Here is a 22,096-nt window from a genome sequence, read left to right as displayed (position 1 = left end):
ATAATGAAAACTGACTATTACATAATTTAACAGCATTGTCCACAAGTTTAGAATTTAGATCCATTATACATTTCAGATCCTCATATTATAGAACTGCTAACCATCAATATTTGCTAGAAACTGATGAACATTGTTGAGAGTCCACACATCTCAGAGCCGTCTGTCACTGTGTATGAACGGTGTAGAGGAATGTATAAGAAATTGCTAAAGAAAGAGGGGATGATGGTAAGACCTGCTAAGTCAGGAGTCAAAGTCTGAATTCTGTTCTGACCATGGCCCTACTTTATATATATTTCTTAAGACAACTGATTAGACTTTCAAGATGTTACTTTCTTCATCTTCAGAATAAGGTTCTTTAATTACACAAATCTGGAAGGCCCTTGCCAGCTTTGAAATTTGAATATTTAGTTATGGCATACCCACAGAATAGAACAGCTCTCCTCTAAACATGCCTTGAGAAGGATAAAATCCATGTTTGCCTTTTAGTCACAGTTTAAAGACCTCTTAGGTGTCCAGACTTAATGAGACTCCTTAATCTATATCCCTGCAAGCCTCCACCTTCAAGTGCTAAAATCTTTAGCTTCCTCACTGCCCTAACTATGCTGGACATTTTCATATAATGTAGTCTGACTCATTCTAGGCTTGAAGCAATAAAAATTTAACAGAGAATTCAACATAACCCACCCCCCTGCTTTCAGGTCCAAGTAATGATACCTCCTTAGTCTTCCAGTGACACACACTAAATACTTCATAAGGGAAGAGCTGGATAAGTGACTAGCATGTGTTTTTAGCTTCAGTTTCTTACATTAGGGTTATAACAGCTGTATGCAGTAAAATTCAAGGGTAGAGTTGGCAGTATCAGACAATTTAAGACATCCACACCATCATAGTCATAGCAGCTGAACATGTTTTCTGCAGTGGAGATTTAATGTATTGGATAGGATTATGAGTGAATTGGATTGGCTTCACCATTTTATATCATATTTTGCTTTGTGATGAGCTGCAAGCCAGAGTCTATATAGTTAGACTTGGGGGCTTAGCAACATAACCAATAAAATAGAGGGAGAAAAGAACAAAGCTGCATTCTATAGTATATCAAGAAGAAAAGCTATAGTTTAATGAAACTATAAGCTAGGAAAAGTCATCCTAGCATTAAACAGCTCTGCTGATATTTGGAGATGTCTGTCTCAGACTGTCCTCCTATAAACTTTCCCTAGAGAGCAAACCCTTGACATGTAGCTACTATTGTACTCCTGTCTAATACAGGTAGGGTCCTACAAAAAAAGTTGAGAAAAGAATGTAATGTGTTTACCTGCATTATTCAAGCAAAAAAAGGGGGGGGGGCGAATGCATTGTGATTCACATAACTCAAGCCAAGTTATCCACATTCCCAAAGCAGAGGTCCAAAACTCACAGAGAAAATCCAGCAACCTAATTTCAGTTTGCTTTGATTTGAAGGCTTGTGTTTGTCAGAATACATATAAACCTTGGAATTGAGTCAGAAAAAAATGTGTAAAGATGTAATATACAGAAAAAGGTGGACAATTCACCCAGTCAGTGTGAGTCCAGGAAAAGTGAGATTCCTCCCACAGATCACTGGCCCCACAGCCACCTGGAACTTGAGCTCTGAATGTCACTTACCCTATGACGATACAGGAGATGGCAGTTCCCAAGAAGGCATATGTTAAAATAGATCCTAAGTTTTGAAAAAAGTGTCTCTGGGGAGAAAAGAATATTTCATATAGTACATTCATATATTTGGTTACTGTAACAGGAAATAAAAATAAATGTATGCACTTTCACAGCCCCTCTCTTCCCTCACTGTGTAGGCAAATTTTGTTTTTGAGCCTTAGTTCCTGGCCTTATTGTACAGATAAGGCTGAACCTATTTATACTGCAAAGGACAGAGGTTTCTCAGAGAAATGTGGGAACAAATACATCAGAAAATGACAGGGTAGAGAGGAGAGAATGACTGCCAAAACCAGCTGGACCTGAGAGAGAAAGTAAGGAACTGGGGCAATGTCCTTGCAGGACTCTGGAATGATTAACAGAAGACAAAGCTTTTAAGAAATTTAGTTGTCAATGGAACCCATTTAGCATTTTAAAAATACTATTCTAAAAGATTTTAGTTGCCTTTTGACTCATTGGCTCTCTGACTTATATTTCTTCTGAGTGTGATGAAACAAAACTTTATCACCTACAACAATTTATTTTAGCAAATCACACAAAACGATGCCGAGTATTAGGGCTAGGGATAAGGAAGGATGAACTGAGGAAATCCAGCCTTCTAAGTCTTCTCAAATGCTGGATTGGGAAAACTCCCTTCCAGTTCTCTAAGTGGGAGCTGAGTAGTTAGAACTGACAGCAAGAGGGAGCCTGGAGTACACAAGAAAATCAGGTCGGTTCTGAACAAGCAGCCTTGACTGCTGGAGCTGACAGTCCAAAGGGCTGAGAGCCTCAGGAGTCTCTGGGGTGGGGTGTGGGCAGCAGAAAAGCAGCTGTACTACCTCTGCATCTCAAAATTCAAACACACCAGAGCCTCAATCTGAGGCACAGGAGATGCTAGCACTTAAACTATTAAGGGAATTACTAATCTATGAAAAGTGCACATTCAGACGGTATCTAAATAATGTCAGGCAAGAGCACAGAAGCTACAAAACCGGACTTCCTTTCTGTGAACATCAACAGCTGAGTATTAGCAAGGTATCTTGAGTTTTCACTCTGATTGATAAACCCCGTGTCTATCCCAATTAACAGGTAACTCTTTGGTTACGGTTATCTAGAATAATATTATCCAATAGAAATATAATGTTAGCCACGTATAGCATTTAAGATTTTTCTAGTATCCAATTAAAATAAGTTAAAAAAAAGCAAAATGAATTTTGATAATATATGTCTTATTTAACCCAATATATCCAAAATATTATCATTTCTACATGCAATCAATATCAAACATAATGGAGATATTTTACATTCTTTTTAAATACTAAGTCTGTGAAATCCAATGCATATTTTACACTTAAAGCACGTTTTCATTCAGACTAGCCACATTTCAAGGGTTTAACGGCTACATGTGGCTAATGGCCAATGCAGAGCAGAGCAGATTTAGAAGAATTCTAAGTGTGTCAGATTTGAATATGTATCACTTAATCTAAGATAATGATATCCTTATGAATTAAATAAGCTCATAAAATAATTGTTTTTTCATTAGTGCTGGTACAATTCTCTGCTTAATGGTAAAAGAAGAAAATAATCACTGTGTTATTTACCTTCTTTAGGCTGTATCCTGCGTGAAATATAATTGGTGGCAGTAAAACATTGAAGAAGATTTCTGGATCAAATGTCATCTGCCAGAAAAGATAAAAGTGCAGTTAGGAAGATGTTCCTTTGGGTCGCTAAAAAATGTGCTTTAACAATACAGTTATAGTCACCTTGGCTAAGTTTGTATGAGGCATATTAACATGCTATTAAATCAGCACAGATAAGAATAAGAAAAAATGCAAACTTAGAAATTCATAAATGAATGTAACCATGAAATAATATTTTCAATGTAAAGCCTATACCCGATTTTATAGCTAATAACAACAACAATTCAATAAAACCCCTCTGGGCAAAGAAAACTTTGCATTTATTTTGGTTAGTTGTCTACTTTTCACATTTTAAATGTTTTCATTCTATTTTATTTTTTTCCAGTCCAAGAAATTTTCTGGCAGTGCTCAAACATTTCTGACAGGAGTTTATTTAAACTTTTCCCAAATAAAACATTTTTAAAAATTTGGTCTTAGTTTTCCCTACTTTATCCCATTCCAGAGTTTAAAGTATTTTCCAGACTCTGTGGAAAAATATATTGGAAAGCGCAAATGGATTTTTCTAGTATTTGTTTATTGGCTTTTACTTAAATGTTAAAATTGGCCAAAAAAAAATTACTTGGTGTGAAACACAATGAAATGAAATATGTAATCAAATATCCACTATTTGCTGGGAAGTCTGAAAAAGAAACTCTTTTAATCTTTAAAATCTCACTGAGACTCATCGTCTTTTCTCTACCCCACTCCCCAAACACACACAAAGTCATTCATTATTCACCACTAGGACTTATTAACCATTACAGTACTCATCAAAATCTTTCAGATACATGGTTTCACAACTATAGTATTTAATTTTCTCTCCCTTTTTTGCCTTAATTCTAACTCATCTCTGATGTTGGATCTCAGAAGCTGCTCCCCTCTGAAATCCACTTTGATTTCCCCAGTTACTTCTGTGCTCTTTTAGCACTTTGGAGCCTCCTTCTCCTTTTCTGTAACAGTCCCTCAACATTACTCATGTAATATTTGGGAAGGGGTGGGTGCGGGAAGTAGAAGTCACTTAACTCAGCCAGGTCCCTTCTCATAAACTTAGTCATCCATTGATGCTACAACCGCTTGTTATCAATGAGCATTCAGGTAGATCAACTATGGCCCATCCATAGCTCTCTGTGCCTGAGTTTCTTCATCTTTAGAATGAAGATAATAATGTGATACCTAATTTTAAGGTGGTTGTAAGAATTAAATCAATTAATATTCGTAAAGCCCTTGTACCACTGCCTAACATCTAGTAAGCATTTTAAGTATTTAGTACTAAAGAAAATAAAATATTTTTCAAGTTGTTAGGAACTCTTGAAGGTTATGGCTGTGTAAAATTTGGGCAAAGATACTACGTTTCCTTCTAAGTTTGTTCTTTCTTCTAAGATTATCTGTATACCATTACTGATCTATTTTTATGAGGTCTCTTTGAAAGTATATCAATTGCATATTTGAAAGTTTTTAGCAAAGAGATATATTTCTGAGTGTTGCAGGAATGAAGCAATGCAGCTGTGATCATCTGGAAGAAAAAAGTACAGTGGCACAAACATTTTGGACAGAAAATCCCTTGCCTCAGCAGTTTTTCTGCAAAAATCAGGTTAATCACTCAACCAGAACATTTCAATAATCAGAATGCCCCATTCCCTGCATTCAGGTTAACTAATGTGCTATTGAATTATATTTTCTGGAGCAGCCAGATGAAACTGGCAGGCTGAGAATGGCATGTAGCATACGAGGATTTATTTGTATATACAAAACAGATTTGTGTTCCTTTCAGACTTGCTATAAGCTTAGGAACTGCTAAATCAGAGTTCTGGGAGTAACTCCAAACCCAGACAATTTCTCAGAAATGGCAGGATCTGCTGCTGTACCAATCTCCAGATGGCGATTCCACATGGCATTTTCCTCAAATTTTGTGTTCAAATCATGGCCTTGGAGGTGAGACTGTTTTTAAGGCCCAAACAATTAAAATTTTTCAATATAGTTTGAGGGGGAAAATCTAAGACAAGTGAAAACAGAAAGCTAGAAATATTTCAGCTAAAGACCTTAGTCCACTAAGATAGAGAATTTAAAGACCAGCCCTGTCCAGTAGAACTTCTTGTGATGATGGAAATACACTGTAATTGTACTATCCAATATGGTAGCCACTAGCCACATAAGCTAGTAAAGCAACTGAATTGCAGGCTAGTACAACTGAGGGACTGAAGTTTTTATTTTCGCATCTCCTGAGTGGTAGCTGGCAAATGCAATTATCCCCATTTTTCAGAGACAGGAGAAGAAATGAATGGCATGCTCAGTGTTAATGTGACAGGCATATCACTGAGAATTGAGTGTATATTCATAGGCAGACTAAATGTGTAGTTTCTGAGGAAACAGCTGGCTAACATAACTACTTAGAACAAGATGTAGGAGTGTTTAAGAGGAGTTGGGACTCAGAAGTAGATTTTATTATTTTGGTAATTCCTGATTCCTTTGGAAAAGCAGAAGTGGTTAACACAATAATGTGTTCAATAATTTTCAATGCTTTTTTCATTAAAAATTTAATAAGTTTCTTCTTTGCTACAAAGTACTTAAAGATATATGATAGATACAGTGAATTCATGGAGGCTATAGCTAAGAAAGGAATGATGTGCAAGCACAGTAAAAGGCATGGGGTTAGGCTGTAATTTAGAGTTCTGTAGGACAGAAACACCATTCTGGGCTTGCTAACCCTGCAGGGAAGCTTGATGTCCAGGCAGCATCTGAACTGGGTTTTGAAGGATGGATAGGGAGCTTATCCATGGGGCACCACCATACAGAACATAACCCTTTGTCTGCCCTGAGAGCAGTGGGCCAATTCACCAAGCTGCAGAGGAAACTGGTAGCTTCCTGGAGTTTCGGTTATACTCAATAGCAGATGATTTGAAACATTTTAAATATTAAAATAAATGCAGACATAGTAAAAAAATCTCAAAAAGTCCGTATGTGCTCTTACTATAAATAGGAGACTTCAAAGAAAACTTGGCTGGCTCAGGGTAGGCAGCTTTGGGACATACCTAGGGATAGCTCAAGAGTGTGCATTTGTTTTCCTTTGCCCTAAGTTATGCTTTTGATAGGAGGTACCAGACACACTTGGGAAATAGAAATAGACAATGTAGAACTCCTGAGGGATAGAGGAGGAATTTAATGCAGATGGATATTACCTAGATGATGAGCTCTATCTGACCCTGTGGAGATGGATTTAAACTACACTCATTCAAACATGGAGAATGTAGAAATGGTTTATACAAATAGGATTAAACAATAAAGTGGCCAGTAGGAAGAGAAATTTGTATAACCTCTTAATAGGGTAATTTGGCAATAGGTATCCAAATGTTAAATGTCCTTACCATTTGATTCAGCAATATCTCATCTGAGAATTTATCCTACAGATATGCTTGGACATGTATGGAATGACATAAGGATAAGAGCATTCATTGCAGATGAAAGAATGAAAAAAAATTGGGGGGATAATTAAATCATGAATTGGTTAAATAAATTATGGTGTAATTCATACAACTGAATACTATACAACTTTTAGAAAGGCCAGGGAAACTGTCTATGCATTGAAATGGTTGCTCTCTATAATTTGTTGTCAAGTCAAAAGAGTAAAGTGTAAGATCGGCATGTCTGGTGCATATAACAAAGATTGCTATGGGCTCACCATACCCCATTTCGTTTTTGTCCTTGTCAGACACCTAGACTTCATTTCTTGTAGTCATATGACAGAGATCTAGCCAATTAAATATGGACAAAAGGAATATAAATTATTTCCAAGCCTGGTCCCTGAAAACCCCCTAAGTCTTTCATGCTCTTTCTTTGTTAGCTCATATAGAACATCTGGCAGAGGTCTTAAATCCCTAGGGACTGGCAGAGCCAGTAGGTTAAAAGAAGCTGGGGTGATTAATGGCTACTGGAGAAGACTATAGTTCTCCCCTCACTGGCCCAAAGGCCATACTGCATTGGAACATGAGCAAGAAATAAACCATTATCATGTTAAATCATTGAGATTTGGGGATAGTTTGTTAAGGCATTTTGCCTATTCCAAGATTTGTGTAAAAAAAGGGGATGCAGAATATTTACATATATATGTAAATATATACATATTTATATATACACACACACATACACGCATGCGTGTGCGCGCACGCACACACACACACACACACACACACACACACACACACTATTGGTTGCCTCCTGTGAGGCTAGGAAAGAGAAACTGGTAGCAGAAAAGAAAGGTAGGAGTTGGAGGAAGGATTTTCTGTATATTTAGTGAGCAGGTGATTACCTTTGTCCTGGCTTCATATCTATAAGTATAGAGATGACCGCAGCTTAGAACAGTACATCCCAGCATTCTCCCCATCATGACACAGAAAATGATTATATTGGGTCAATGGGGGTAAACTGTGGAAAAATTAGGGTCCTGGTAAGACTATGCAGGACTGAAAGGATTAGACTTGGGCCTCTGACCATCCTTAGCCCAAGGATGAGGGGATTGAAATGTCATGGCACACCTGTAACCCATCAGCACACCAGCTGAGGAGTGCTGTGCAGGATTTAACACTCCTGGCCCCGGTCCCACCTTCCACTCACTCACCCCAGGAAACAGAGAGTGACTACTCTGATTACTGAGTTGGAAAAAAGGAATTGAGTGTTTGCAGCTCAGTGCTGTCCTCTCTCCATGTTGGAATCAGCCTGCTTGCTGAGAGTAGATGTCCCTGGCTCCACCCAGCCCTAAGCTTTATAAGAGCAAAGCCCAGCAGGAAGGCCCATACATACACTCCAGCTGAGTCTGTAGCTAGGTATGTAAGTCTTTCTAGTTCTAAAGAAAGATGAGCAAGCCAACTCAAAAACCAATTCTCACTATTTCAACTAGTTTTTGATCTCCGTCTTTCTCACTTTTGTACCTATGTCTCAGTTATAAAATAAATGTAATTAATAGGGAAAAGAGATGATATTGAATCACCTCTTCAAGATTCTAACTTACTATTTTGTATCTTTTGAACACTGAGCTATGTGAATGTATTACCTACTCAAAAAATAAAGTCTTTTTTTTTTTTTTTAAGAAGATGTCTTGGGCAGATTAATTTGGAGGGGCCTCAAGACTGGCCTGAATGAAGTGAAACCCTTGTGAAGCTGCAATTACCAAAATGAGTCAAGGTAATGATCATGTGAATTCAGGTGGCCATGACAGAATGGAAAGAAAGAAACAAACCCAAGAGACATGCATTCATTCAACAAGTATTTACTTAGAATAAGCCAGGCATGTGACAAAGAGGATTAGCAGGGTTTGCAGGTAAAATAGAGCAGCAAAAATGAAAAACTCCAAAAGAAATCTATGTTTTTGCTGCCTGGATGAATTACTGAGAGAACGTGGTTGGGGAGGAGCTGATGTGGCAGAGATTAAGAGAGGTCAGAAAAGCTGAGGGCTAATTGACACCTTTGCTCATTGAGTCCAAGGTGTTTGGGAGACACTCAAAAAATCTGTGCTTGGAGGAAAGGTCAAGACCAAGGAGAAATGATCCAGAATCATCAGCATAGAGGAAATGATTTGACAAGTTTAGTTGAGATCTCTGAAAGAGTGAGCATCATAGAGAAGAGAGGAGGACCGAGGAAAGAATCGTGGAATTGGGAAGAAGAGCACTACCAGGGAGGGAGACAATGAAGAAATAACCAGAGAATGGGAGAGAATGAAGCTAGAGCCACAGAAAGAGAGGAAGAAGTGTAGTGTAAGAAGGAGGTACTACTCTCTAACTCAGGGCTGCCAGATTTAGCCACTTAAAATATAGGATGACCAGTTAAATTGGAACTTAAGATAAATAATTCTTTTTCAGAATAATTCCTTAGTACTACATCTGGGACATACATTTCTCAATTATTAATTATGTATCTGAAACTCAATAAGTAGAGAGAGAAACAAGAATGAAAAACCCCGCATTAAACCTGTGTTTAGCACCTGGCTGACTGAGGGAACAGCAGCGGAGCAGCTGACTCTACCTATCCAACTCTGATGTCCATGGCTGCAAAAAGGGGTTTGAGAGCTGAGAAGAAATCCTTTGGGTTTCATAATTAGGAAGTGGTTGCTGATCCTTTTCAATTGATTTTCAACCAGAAGTGGGTACAGAGAGTTAAGGGAAAAGTGAGTGATGAAAAAGTGAAGCAGTGGGTTCTCGGCCTCTCATTTGAGAGGTTTGGTGGGCTCCTTTGGGAACCCGATAAATGGCTGGTAGATGAGATGGAGAAATAGAGAGGAAACAAAGAGACAAAGACCACAAGAAAAGGAGGCAGGAGAGGAGACCAAAACATAGAATGGCAAGGGCTTAAGTTTAGGGAGGTAAGGAAGTGACATGAGCAACAAAAAGATAATTCATGTTTTCTTAAAAATGGGGAGAAATCCTACCCTTGACATTCAAATCTGTGGGACAGCCACATTACGAAATGGTTATTCACAGTAAAAAGCATTCTTCCATTCCTCCAGATGTTTCTTTCAGAGCCCTTGTATGTGGCAAGCATATAAGCTTCAACCTCATGTAGGCTGATATTTAAGAAGTGCTTAATACCACAGACACACAGGCTGTCAGAGGGAGAAGCTACCTTGGAGGTCACCTGATCTTGGGGTCTGCAAACTGATCTCTGCCGATGCCTGGGCTGCGTGAAGGGGGCAGGTTGGCAGGAAGTGAGAACAACTACTCTGGCGCCTGCCCTGCATCTGCCTTCCCGTTTCTGCCTGAGCAGTTTTGATTTTACACATTGTGAAGAAGTGTCAGATTTTCTTTAAATGAAGCGTTCCTCTACTAAAAAATGTTTCAAGCCCTGACCTAATATTGTCCCCCAGAAAGTTTAAGGAACATGTGGAGGGTCAGTGGGCCACTCAGAGGCAGCACTGAGCTTAAAAATCCTAAACCACAGCTGTTTCTCTTTTATATTTATGTCTTAATTTTGCTTCAAACATCTTAAATGATGTCTGAGTTAAAGTCATTCCCTCCACCTCTCCCTCAAAGTAAGCAATACTCTGAAGTTAGAAAGTGTTTTTTCTTTCCATGACTGTGTTCTGATGCTTCACATATATGTGTCCATAAGCAATAATTGATATTATTTTTAGTATAGAATATTATATATAATCAGTATTTTTTTAATTTTACAGAAAATATACATATAAATACTATATTGCATTTGGTGTATTTTAAAAGTTTACAGAAATTTAACCATAAATATCCTTTTGCATTCCCTTTCTTACATTCAACATTATTTTTAAAGGCTCATCTATATTAATACATGCGGATTTTGTCCATTCACTTAGACTGCTGTATAGTGTTCTATTGGTAAATGTATCATCATTGTTTTTTCCCTTTTCCAACAAGGGAATTAGGACAATTAGTTTATTTCTTATTTTTTGTTATTACTAAAAAAATGCAATGGATATCCTTGTACTTAAGTGCATACATGTGACAGATTCCCTACAAGAGGAAAATACCTAGAAGTGGGCTGGATGATAAGGTGTATGAATCTTCAACTTTAATATGTATTGGCAAATACTTTAAAGTGGTTACACCAATTTTGATTCCTACATGAGAGTATAAAAGTATTTCCCCACATTGTAGCCAACACTTTGGCCAACACAAATTTCTAATTTTTGCTAGTTGGATAAGTATGAGCTGCTATTACATTATTGTTTACTTTGTATTTCCCTTTATGAAATGAGCATATCCCTAATGAAATGAGCATATTTTCCTTGTTTATTGATCTTTTGTGATATCTCTTTAGTGAATTTTTGGATCCTATCTTTACCCACTATGACTTTTTCTTGCTAATTAGTTCGTCATAAAATCTTGTTACTATTATGTTTTGGTTATTTATATTTCAAATATATTCTTCTATTCTGTCATCTCCTTAAAGTTTTCACTTTTGTCTTTTAATGCTGTTACTGGTCTTTCTCATGCAGAAATTTTTTAAATTTTATTTATTTTTTTAAAGATTTTTATTTATTTGATAGAGAGAGCACAAGCAGAGGGAGAGAGAGGGAGAAGCAGGCTCCCTGCTGAGCAAGGAGTCCGATGTGGGACTCGATCCCAGGACCCTGGGATCATGACCCAGGCCGAAGGCAGCCACTTAACTGACTGAGCCACACAGGCATCCCAAAAACTTTTTTTACTTTAATGTAGTAAAATTTATTACATTTTTACCTGTGATTTCCACTTTTAGTAACTTCTTTAAAAAAAACCTGTCCCTGTCCTAATGTCATAAATATATTTTCTCCTAAAGTTTAATAATTGGCTGTTTATAATTGAGTCTTTAATCCATCTCAAGTTTACTCATTATATGATGTGAAATAGTAGTCAAATTCTTTTTTTCCAAATGGACAGCCAATTTTCCCAGAAATATGCATAGGTATTTGGTAGTTCATCCTTTTCCCACTGATTTCAGTTGGCTCTTCTGTCCAGTGCTTTTTCAAAGATCCATAAGACATTCATTCTAATAAATATTTGATATCTATTACTCAATAGCCTATTTAATGATTCAAATATAAGAACAGCTTTATATACACAGGTATTCACTGAAGCATTATTTACATTAGCGAAAATTTAGAAACAACTCAAAACTCAAGCACATTTATATCCATTACCCTGAATTTTTATTAAAAGCCTGAGGAAAGGGTAAGTTTAGGATAATAAATAAAGTAAGTTACAAAGTTTTAGAGACCATCTGATTTCAGCCATACAGAAAAAAATATATGTAAAAAGACTAGATAGAAATTTATTTAATTTATAGTGGTTGCATAATGTTGTAGGATTATTTGAATTCTTCCTTAAAGGAAAAATAAACCCATCTTTCCAGTCCTTCCCAAATGAACATCTTGTAAAGTTATCATTTAGAATTATGAACATTTGAAATAAAATGGAACCTTTATAAAGATTAGGGGATAATAAAAGGTGATAAATATTATGTGAGGGAAAATTAAGAATTGAGGACCCAGATTTGTTATGATTTTTCAGTAGGATAAAATATCTAAAAGGCCTGATACAGAATCAGGCAAGTGAGCAATAAGTGTTCCTTAAATAGTTAACCCACTTCATGTCCAATCTATTGAGTTATTTTCATTCTTTTCCAATATTACTGGAAAGCTGAGAATACCTCCCCCCCCAATTAGAATACCCGGTATTATGAATGCTAATGGTTAAAAATTGTGGACCACTGAAATATAAGCATTTTTGCACTGCAGTTTGTAGAAGCAGAACTAAATTACAGAGAAATGGCAAAAGGAGAACTTTTAATAGGAGAGAAAATTTTAATAATCATAAGTTATCACTGAGAAATTATGAGAATATTATACTACAAAATTATGTTCACTTTTGAAGTAAGTAAAATTCCGGAAGTTAGAAATACACTTTGAACATCATACATGCAAAAGTCACAGATATAAACACTGGCATTTCACTGGAGGTAGGTAGTGTTTACAACTCCAGGCAAAATTAGGTGGAGAATCAACAACAAAACATTTTTAAAATTAAATATTTAACTTGGCAGTAGGGAGTTTTGAAAAGAACATTGAACTCTGAGTCAGAAGACAGTCCTGAAACCAGTTCTGTCACAGATCAATCTTGATCAAGTCACATAAGCTTTCAGAACCTGTTTCCTAAGCTGAAGCATGGGGGTAATATCTGCTCACCCCATGGAATAACGATGAGATTGAAATGAACAGTGCAGGGGCACTTGGGTGGCTCAGTTGGTTAAGTGACCAACTCTGGTTTCAGCTCAGGTCATGATCTTGAGGTCATGGGATTGAGCCCTGTGTAGGGCTCTGCACTTAGTAGGGAGTGTGTTTGAGAGTCTGTCTCTCCCTCTCCCTCTGCGCTCCCCCCTTTTGTGCACACACTCCTCTCAAATAAAATAATTAAAAAAAGAGAAATGGACAGTGCAATAAGAAAAGTCTTTGTAAATAATAAACTACCTTGGAAGAGGGAATGCACAGTCATTATAATTTAGGGAGGGCCGAAGTTCAGAGTCTGTCTTCCTCACTTATAGACTGCTACAGTTACCACTTGTTAATTAATCATAATAATAGTTAATAGTTAATAATTAATCATAATAATAGTTAATAATAAAAATAACAACTGACATTTCCATAAAGTTGTTGCAGTTTGAAAAGGTGCTTTCACATACAGTCTCTCATTTTTTCTTCACAACAACCCTCTGAAGTAAGTATTCTGAACACCCATTTTTACAGAGGTGAAACCAAGATTCAGAGAGTTAAGTGACTTACTTACCCAAAGTCACACACCTTGTAAGTAGTAAGACTTAGACTTAAACCCTGCCTTACCACTGCTTTATTGATAATAATGCTAACAAAGCTGAATAGGTAATATACTTTGAACACTTACTATGAGCAGGCACTACTCTTTTTTTTTTTAATTGAAGTATAGTTGATAAACAATGTGACATTCAGGAATACAACAAAGTGATTGGACAGCTCTATACATTATGCTATGCTCACCGCAATAGTAGCTACCTTCTGTCACCATACACCGCGACTACAGTTTCATTGACTATATTCCCTATGCTGTTCCTTTCATCCCCATGAATTATTCATTCTATACCTGGAAACCTGTACTTCCCACTCCCTTTCACCCATTTTGTCCATCCTCTTACCCACCTCCCCTCTGGCAACCAACAGTTTGTTCACTGTATTTATGGATCTTTTCTATTTGTTTGTTTGATCATTTTCTTTGTTTTTTAGATTCCACATAAAAGTGGGATGTAGTAACCCTCAGTTTGTTTCCTGAGATTAAGAATTGTTGGAGTGGTGGGGGGTGGGAGGGATGGGGTGGCTGGGTGATAGACGTTGGGGAGGGTATGTGCTATGGTGAGCGCTGTGAATTGTGCAAGACTGTTGAACCACAGATCTGTACCTCTGAAACAAATAATGCAATGTATGTTAAGAAAAAAAAAGAAGAAGGTAGCAGGAGGGGAAGAATGAAGGGGGGGAATCAGAGGGGGAGACGAACCATGAGAGACTATGGACTCTGAGAAACAAACTGAGGGTTCTAGAGGGGAGGGGGGTGGGGGAATGGGTTAGCCTGGTGATGGGTATTAAAGAGGTCACGTTTTGCATGGAGCACTGGGTGTTATACACAAACAATGAATCATGGAACACTACATCAAAAACTAACGATGTAATGTATGGTAATATATTATGTAATATAACATAATAAAAAAAGTGGGATGTAGTATTTGTCTCTTTCTGTCTGACTTATTTCACTTAGCATAATACCCTCTAGGTCCATTCATGTTGTCATGAATGGCAAGATCTCACTCTTTTTAATGGCTGAGTAATATTCTATTCTCTCTCTATAGATACCACATCTTCAATCATTCTTCTATCAATGAACACTTAGGTTGCTTCCATATCTTGGCTATTATAAATAATGCTGCAGTGAATATAGGGATGCACATATCTTTTTGAGTTAGCGTTTTTGTTTTCTTTGGGTGAATACCCAGTAATGGAATTAATTAATGGATTATATGGTATTTCTGTTTTTAACTTTTTGAGGAACCTTTATACTATTTTCCACAGTGGCTGCACCAATTTACATTCCCACCAACAATGCATGAGGGTTCCTTTTTCTCCGCACCCTTGCCAATACTTGCTATTTCTTGTCTTTTTCATTCTAGCAATTCTGGCAAGTATAAGGTGATAGCTTCTGGTGGTTTTGATTTGCATTGCACTGATGATTAGTGATGTTGAGCATCTTTTCATGTGTCTGTTGGCCATTTGTATGTTTTCTTTGGAAAAATGTCTATTAGTTCCACTGCCCATTTGTTAATGGGATTATTTGAGGTTTTTTTGGTGTTGAGTTGTATAAGTTCTTTATATATTTTGGATATGAACCACTTATCGGATATATCATTGGCAAATACCTTCTTCAATTCAGTAGGTTGCTTTTTCATTTTGTTGATGGTTTCCTTTGATGAGCAAAGCTTTTTATTTCGGTGTAGGCCCCAATAATTGATCTTTGCTTTTGTATCCCTTGAATGAAGAGACATATCTAGAAAAATATTGCTAAGGCCAATATCAAAGAGATTACTGCCTAAATTTTCTTCCAGTTTTATGGTTTCAGGTCTCACACCATTTTGAATTTATTTTATCTATAGTGTAAGAAAGTGGTCTAGTTTCTTTCTTTTGCAGGTAGCTGGCCAGTTTTCCCAGCACCATTTACTGAAGAGACTGTCTTCCTCATTGCATATTTTTGCCTACTTTGTCAGGGATTAATTGACCATTTAAATGCAGATTTATTTGTGGACTTCAATTGATCTATGTGTCTATTTTTGTGCCAGTACTGCAATGTTTCCATTGTTATAATCTTGTAGTATATCTTGAAATCTGGAATTGTAATACCTCCAGCTTGGTTCTTCCTTCTCAAGATTGCTTTGACTATTCAGGATCTTTTGTGGTTCTATACAGATTTTAGAATTATTTGTTCTAGTCCTGTGAAAATGCTATTGGCATTTTGATAGGAATTGCATTGAATCTGTACATTGCTTTGGGTACTATGGGCATTGTAACAGTATTAATTCAGCCAACCCATGAGCATAGTATATCTTTCCATTTGTTTGCATCATCTTCAATTTCTTTCATATGTGTTTTATAGTTTTCAGAGTACAGGTCTTTCATTTCCTTGGTTAAGTTTATTCCTAAGTAATTTATTCTTTTTGGTGCAATTGTAAATGGGATTTTTTTTTCTTAATTTCTCTTTCTGCTACTTCATTTTTAGTTACATTTCATTTAGAAATGTAAGCTAACTGTTAGACTGTTTCATTTTCCCACTTGATGAGGGAAAGTGATGTTAATTTTAATTGGATTGCTGTATTTCATTACTTTGTTAATTCCACTCTTTATATTTCTTTTCTGATAGATTTTATCCCAAATCAGCTTCAAAATAGACTTTATAATGGAGCTTCTTCTATAGTTTGCCAAAATGTAATATTATAAGCTTGAAGGATTTGTTAAGTTTTTGAATGAAAAAAAAAGGAAAAGGAAAAAAGAATTGTGTTATCTTTGATTGCATTACACAACCCAATAAAGTAGATATTTCCAAAAGATTAAAAAAAAAAGAAATGTAACAGATTTCTGTATATTAATTTTGTATCCTATAACTTTACTGAATTCATTTATTACTTCTAACAGTTTTCTGGTGGAGTCTTTAGGGTTTTCTACATAGAGTATCATGTCATCTGCAAATATTGACAATTTTACTTCTTCCTTACCTATTTGGATGCCTTTTATTATTATTTTTTTCTTGTCTGATTGTTGGGGCTAGGACTTCCTGTACTCTGTTGAATGTAAGTGAAAAGAGTAGACATCCTTGTCTTTTTCCTGATCTTAGAGGAAAAGGTCCCCTTTTTCATCGTTAAGTATGATGTTAGGTGTGGCTCTTTCATATATGTCCTGTATTATGTTGAAGTACGTTCCCCCTAATCCCATTTTGTTGAGTTTTTAATCATGAATTGATGCTGTACTTTGTCAAATGCTTTTTCTGCATCTATTGAAATTATCATATGATTTTTATCCTTCATTTTGTTAATGTGGTGTATCACGTTGAGTGATTTGCAAATATTAAACAATGTGCATCCCCAGAATAAATCCCACTTGATCATGGCGAATAATCCTTTTAATATATTGTTGAATGCTGTTTGCTAATATTTTGTCGAGGATTTTGCATCTATGTTCATTAGGGATATTGGCCTATAGTTGTTTCTTTGTTTTGTTTTGTTCTGTAGTATCTTTAACCAGGCACTATTCTAAGTACTTTACATGTACTTTCTCATTTGCAACTCACAATGACCCTACAGAGTAGTTAGGATTATCCCATAAATAGGGAAATGAATGAATGAATAAATGAATGAATGAATGAATGAATGAATGAATAAATAAATAAATAAATAAATAGGGAAATTGAAGCATAGTGGCGTTAATTATCTCACCCAAGATCACACACTGGTAAATGGCATCTGAACCAGGTAATATGGCTCCAGGAACTACCCTCTTAACTACAGTACTCCATCTGCCATTCTCCTGGGTTCAGGTTACCTACTCCACTGCTGGATATGTCCTCATTAGCTGCAAATACATAAAGCCTACCTAGGTTTTCCAGAGTGTTGCCATGGCACCTAGTCATCGATGGTCAGAGAGTCTCCTATGTTTCTGCATAAGATTCTTAACACATAAACTTACCTCTATTACTTCTGTGACTCTTTACTAAGGTAGCCATTCATCCTGGTTTCACCAGAACAGTTCCAGGAAATGCCTGTTGTCCTCGCTTAATTATTCATCGTGCCCTGCTCCCCTTCACTCTTAAGGGTTTCAGTTTGAAAGACAAATTATATGGTTTCCTACTCCTGATCCTAATGTCCAGATTCCTGGCCTTTTAACAAACTACGCAAAACTTGGATTGGCTGCATATGGGCCTGCTCTTCATTGTGTTGGTTGCCTATTTCCCTCACTACCTGTGGCACTAACATGACAGTGAAACTCCATTCTAAGACTGACTTGATATCAGCAGGGGAAGGGAAAATAACAAGTGGGTGTGAGAAGGGCCTGGTGTCCCATCTCAAGTATTCATTCCTCAATACCCAGGTAAGAATTGCAAAAGGAGAAACATCCAACACAATTGAAAATTTATGCATCAAGATTGATCCCCCTCCACCCCCACTCTGGAATTGATCCTAGTCTTGGCCAATCTTTATTTATAGGCTAAAGAAACTGTGCCTTTTAATCCTCAAAATATACCGGAGCATTGCAGTCCCACAGAGTTTTCCTTTTTGCCTTGTAATTTTTCTCAGTTTGCATAATCTTTATAGGCCTTAGCTCTGAAGTGTGTGTGCAGCTTCCCCATCACAAGACTTCAACCAGGGAGCAACTGACCTGGGGAAGCTGGACAAGGAAGTGCTGAATCAGCAAGGACCACAGTCATAGTGGATATGCTTGAGAAAGTATGGGGTGGGAGAGGTGCTGAAATCAGCAGAAAGTAGATGTCAAACAGCTTGATTTAAAATTAAAATGATATGTCTTCAAGTGGTGCATTCACCTTAAAAATGGTGCATTAAAAAACAACACTAAACTTCCTCCATCATGCCCACCTCAAACTACATCCCAGAGAGGAAATCCATGCCCATCAAGGGCAGATGTTTAGGAAGCAGAGTAATATTTACAGCATGCCTAACACTAAACATAACTTTTTCTCAATTATTTTGAAAAGCAACCCTCTAAAGTGGGTATCACTAATCCCTGTTTTATAGATTTTATAAACAAAAATATGAGAAGTTAACTTGTCCACTGTCTCAATGCTAGAAATGGCAGAGATAGGATTCAGCCTGTTTAGATGCAAAACCATAATGGACTAAATATTTGTGTCTCCTCAAAATTCATATGTTGAGGGGCGCCTGGGTGGCTCAGTCATTAAGCATCTGCCTTTGGCTCAGGTCATGATCCCAGGGTCCTGGGATCGAGCCCCACATCAGGCTCCCTGCTCGGCGGGAAGCCTGCTTCTCCCTCTCCCTCTCCCACTCCCACTGCTTGTGCTCCTGCTTTCTCTATCTCTCTGTCAAATAAATAAATAAAATCTTTTAAAAAAAATTCATATGTTGAAATTCAACCCCCAAGGTGTTGGTATTAGGTGGAAACTTCAGGAGGTGATTAGGTCAAGAGGGTAGAACCCTTGTGAATGGGATTAATGCCCTTACAAAAGAGATACAAGAGAGTTCTCTGTTTCTACCATGTAAGGACACAGTGGAAAGACAGCCATCTTGGTTTGTAAGGACACAGTGGAAAAACAGCCATCTATGACCCAAGAAGCTTGCCCTCACCAGACACAGAATCTGCTGGTGCCTTAATCTTAGACTTTCCAAACTTTAGAACTGTGAGAAGTCCTGTTTGTTATTTAAATCAACTAGGCTATGGCATTTTTGCCCAAACAGACTAAGACAAAAGTCTTACGCACTTCCTTATATCATCTTGAAGGCAATTAGAGTTTAAGCTGACAATATAAAGCTTGAATAGTAGAATTTTAAGAGAGTCAGCTTGTGGGAAAGGACTTTTTGGTGAGGTGAAAAATGAGGTGTTTGGATATTTCCAATTCTCCTAAAAATGGAGTTATATAGCAATATATTCAGTGGTGTGCTGGTAAACCATCTCTCTGGAGGAAAAAAAAAAAAAAAGCCCACAAGCCTTGATTTGACAATTTCTGTGGTGTAAATAAATATTCCTACCATGGTCCACTTCAACTTACTGTTCTAACAACTGGCCTACAAAATATCTGAATATTTAATAAATAATAAGCTCTCAAAGGCTAGGACAAGCCTACTCTAGTACTCTACTATGTCATTTTACTCCAACTATATGTTAACTCATTATTTGGCTACTGTTCTGGAGCACAAAATCTATATAAGGTTCCCAGCCTATGGGAAGTATAGAAGACCAGAATATGCACCCCCCCCTTCCTGCAATTAAAAAAAAATTAAAAATAAAAAAAAATACTTTTTGGCTTAAGGATTATTTTAAGCTGACTATTTTGAGAAACAGGACCTGCTCTGAAGACAGACTAGAAGATATCCTTTTGTAAGGAAAATTTACATTAAGGAAATCTCCATTTATAAGGTTGTCTCCTTCTCAGTACCAAGAAGAAAAGTATGACCCTAATTCATAAAAAACTTATCAATGGGGAAGGCATAGACTTAAATCTGCATAACAACCTTACTCTAGTTTACAGTAATTTTCCTGATCACGTTCCTAAAACTTGCCTCCCCCACACCCTTCTTTCTTTGTTTTAGCTGAAAGTGGTATTTAAGCCTGAATTCTAATACATGTTTTGACTAAGGTCCCTGACTTCAAGAACCTAGACACATAGAAAAAAATTTTTTTCCTCCCCTACTAGTGTCAGTGTGTTGACTACTGGGAGTTTCCTTCAGTGAAGGCCTTGTTGTTCTTGCTGCTAGCAGTATCAACCCCTTCAGGGATTATGAACACCGCAAAAAGCCACCTCACCCAAGGTCAGCCCTTTTTCAGAGTAGCCCACATCCAAAGACAGAATGATTTGGTATTTTAGAGGCCAGGCCATCTCAGTTCAACTAGGTATAAGGCTAAAGAGCCCTTCTAACTCCAGAGCTTCCCAAGGGGTTAGCCAAAATTGTTGGGCTTGCATCACGGCTTAACTTCTCCTTTAGCCCACTCAGCCTTCTTTCCTCTTTCATTCATAAGGTGTTGAACTCAGGGACACTTAACCATCCCACTCACTCAACTCCACCTCAGAGTCTACTTCTTTGGGAACCCAATATGCCACAGTCATAAATAAAGGTGAAGAGCGTCTAAACTTGCAGGACATTTTTGCTCCACGTACCCAAACCTGAGGCACAACTCTGTAAATCAGTGTCCAGTTGGTTTTAAATCAGAAATGGATCTGAAAGGAACAGCTGGGAGACCCCTAACTCAATCTAGGCTTAAATAGCAACGGGAGACAAGTCATTTAAATGCACAGCTTCCCCACCCTTCTTGATGGTTTCCACTCCTCCTGTGCTGATGGATGTGGATCCTAGCTTCAGACTGTATAAGCTACTAATGAGTAGCTTCTTACCGACCTTGGGGGAAAAACAGGAAATACAGTAGGATGGAACATTATATAACTACTCACTAGAGGCCAGCCATGATGAGTGTGCACTCTTGCCACAGTTTAATGTCTTAAAAGGAACAAAGCAAAGGGAGAAAGAATTGAAAGATCCATTTTATCTACTTGGACTAAAAGTCTGATGGGAAATATCTCATTCTCCCTCCCTCCTGTTTGTTTTTCCTGTGCCCAGCCTCCTTTTCTCTCCCTCCTTCCATCCCAATTTGATTATTTGGAGATGAGACTTGTAGCAATTCAACTGTCTGAGTAGCAAACAACCAACCACAGAGTCCTGGTTCTTCACTCTGAGAGGAAATCTGTGATAGATACTTGGGTGTAAAATAGCCAGCAAGTAAGACAGTGCAGAGTAGCAGTGAGAAGTAGCAACTGACAAGAGGAGAATGATACTTCATTATATCAACCATTCACTTACCAGGATCCACAAAGCATCTACCATGTGCCAGGCATCCTGCCTCGAGCTGGAAATACAATATAACCATAGACAGACTTGTCCCTGCCCTCCTGGAGTTTATAGTCTAGTGAGGAGATAGACATCAATGCAAACATTACAGATATAAATATTAATTTATAACTCAGCTAAAATACTAGTGAGAGAACAATAGGTGGAACCATGAAACAAAATAACTGGATACTGGTGTATAGCAGCATGGAATCACTTGGGGTGAGGACTAGTGTTTCCCTAAAGCTAATCAACCCTTAAGAACATCCTTAATCTCAGGCCAAGAGCCCACATATATACTGGCACTGCTGAGACTTAGAATACGGTATTTAAGATTTCAGAAAACAGCAGAATTTTTAAAGAAAGATATCTAAAACAGTTAAAATAAAAATAAAATTTTTAAAAATATGACTTTTTCTATTGGTCTCTAAGTTGAGGTGTGCATATGCTAGGGAATGAACAAGATGATCTACTTGGGTGTGCAAAGAACTTTTAATATTTCATTTTTATCTCACCCTTTTAAAATTCTAATTTGCTTTATAATGTGCATAATATATTGGTATAGTAGTAACGTTCATAATATATTTGTACTTGCATTTCATTTGTAAGTAAATAGGCAT

At 37.2% G+C, this 22,096-nt stretch overlaps 1 protein-coding gene across 1 annotated transcript in view; it reads right to left on the bottom strand.

The window, feature by feature from the left end:
- Positions 1-22,096, bottom strand: part of SLC9A9 (solute carrier family 9 member A9) — a 564,530-nt gene that overhangs the window by 515,617 nt on the left and 26,817 nt on the right. The window contains exons 3-4 of the mRNA XM_028099209.2: positions 3,270-3,347; positions 1,642-1,718 (exon numbers count right to left, since the gene is read on the bottom strand). Of these exons, the coding sequence (XP_027955010.1) occupies positions 1,642-1,718; positions 3,270-3,347 (155 nt within the window). The remainder of the gene's footprint in view (positions 1-1,641; positions 1,719-3,269; positions 3,348-22,096) is intronic.

The sequence above is a fragment of the Eumetopias jubatus genome, unplaced genomic scaffold (assembly GCF_037043125.1).
Source record: "Eumetopias jubatus isolate StellerSeaLion01/CBP00866 unplaced genomic scaffold, mEumJub1_p1.0 scaffold_1, whole genome shotgun sequence".
NCBI lineage: Eukaryota > Metazoa > Chordata > Mammalia > Carnivora > Otariidae > Eumetopias > Eumetopias jubatus.
This window is presented reverse-complemented; position numbering and strand designations above follow the sequence as displayed.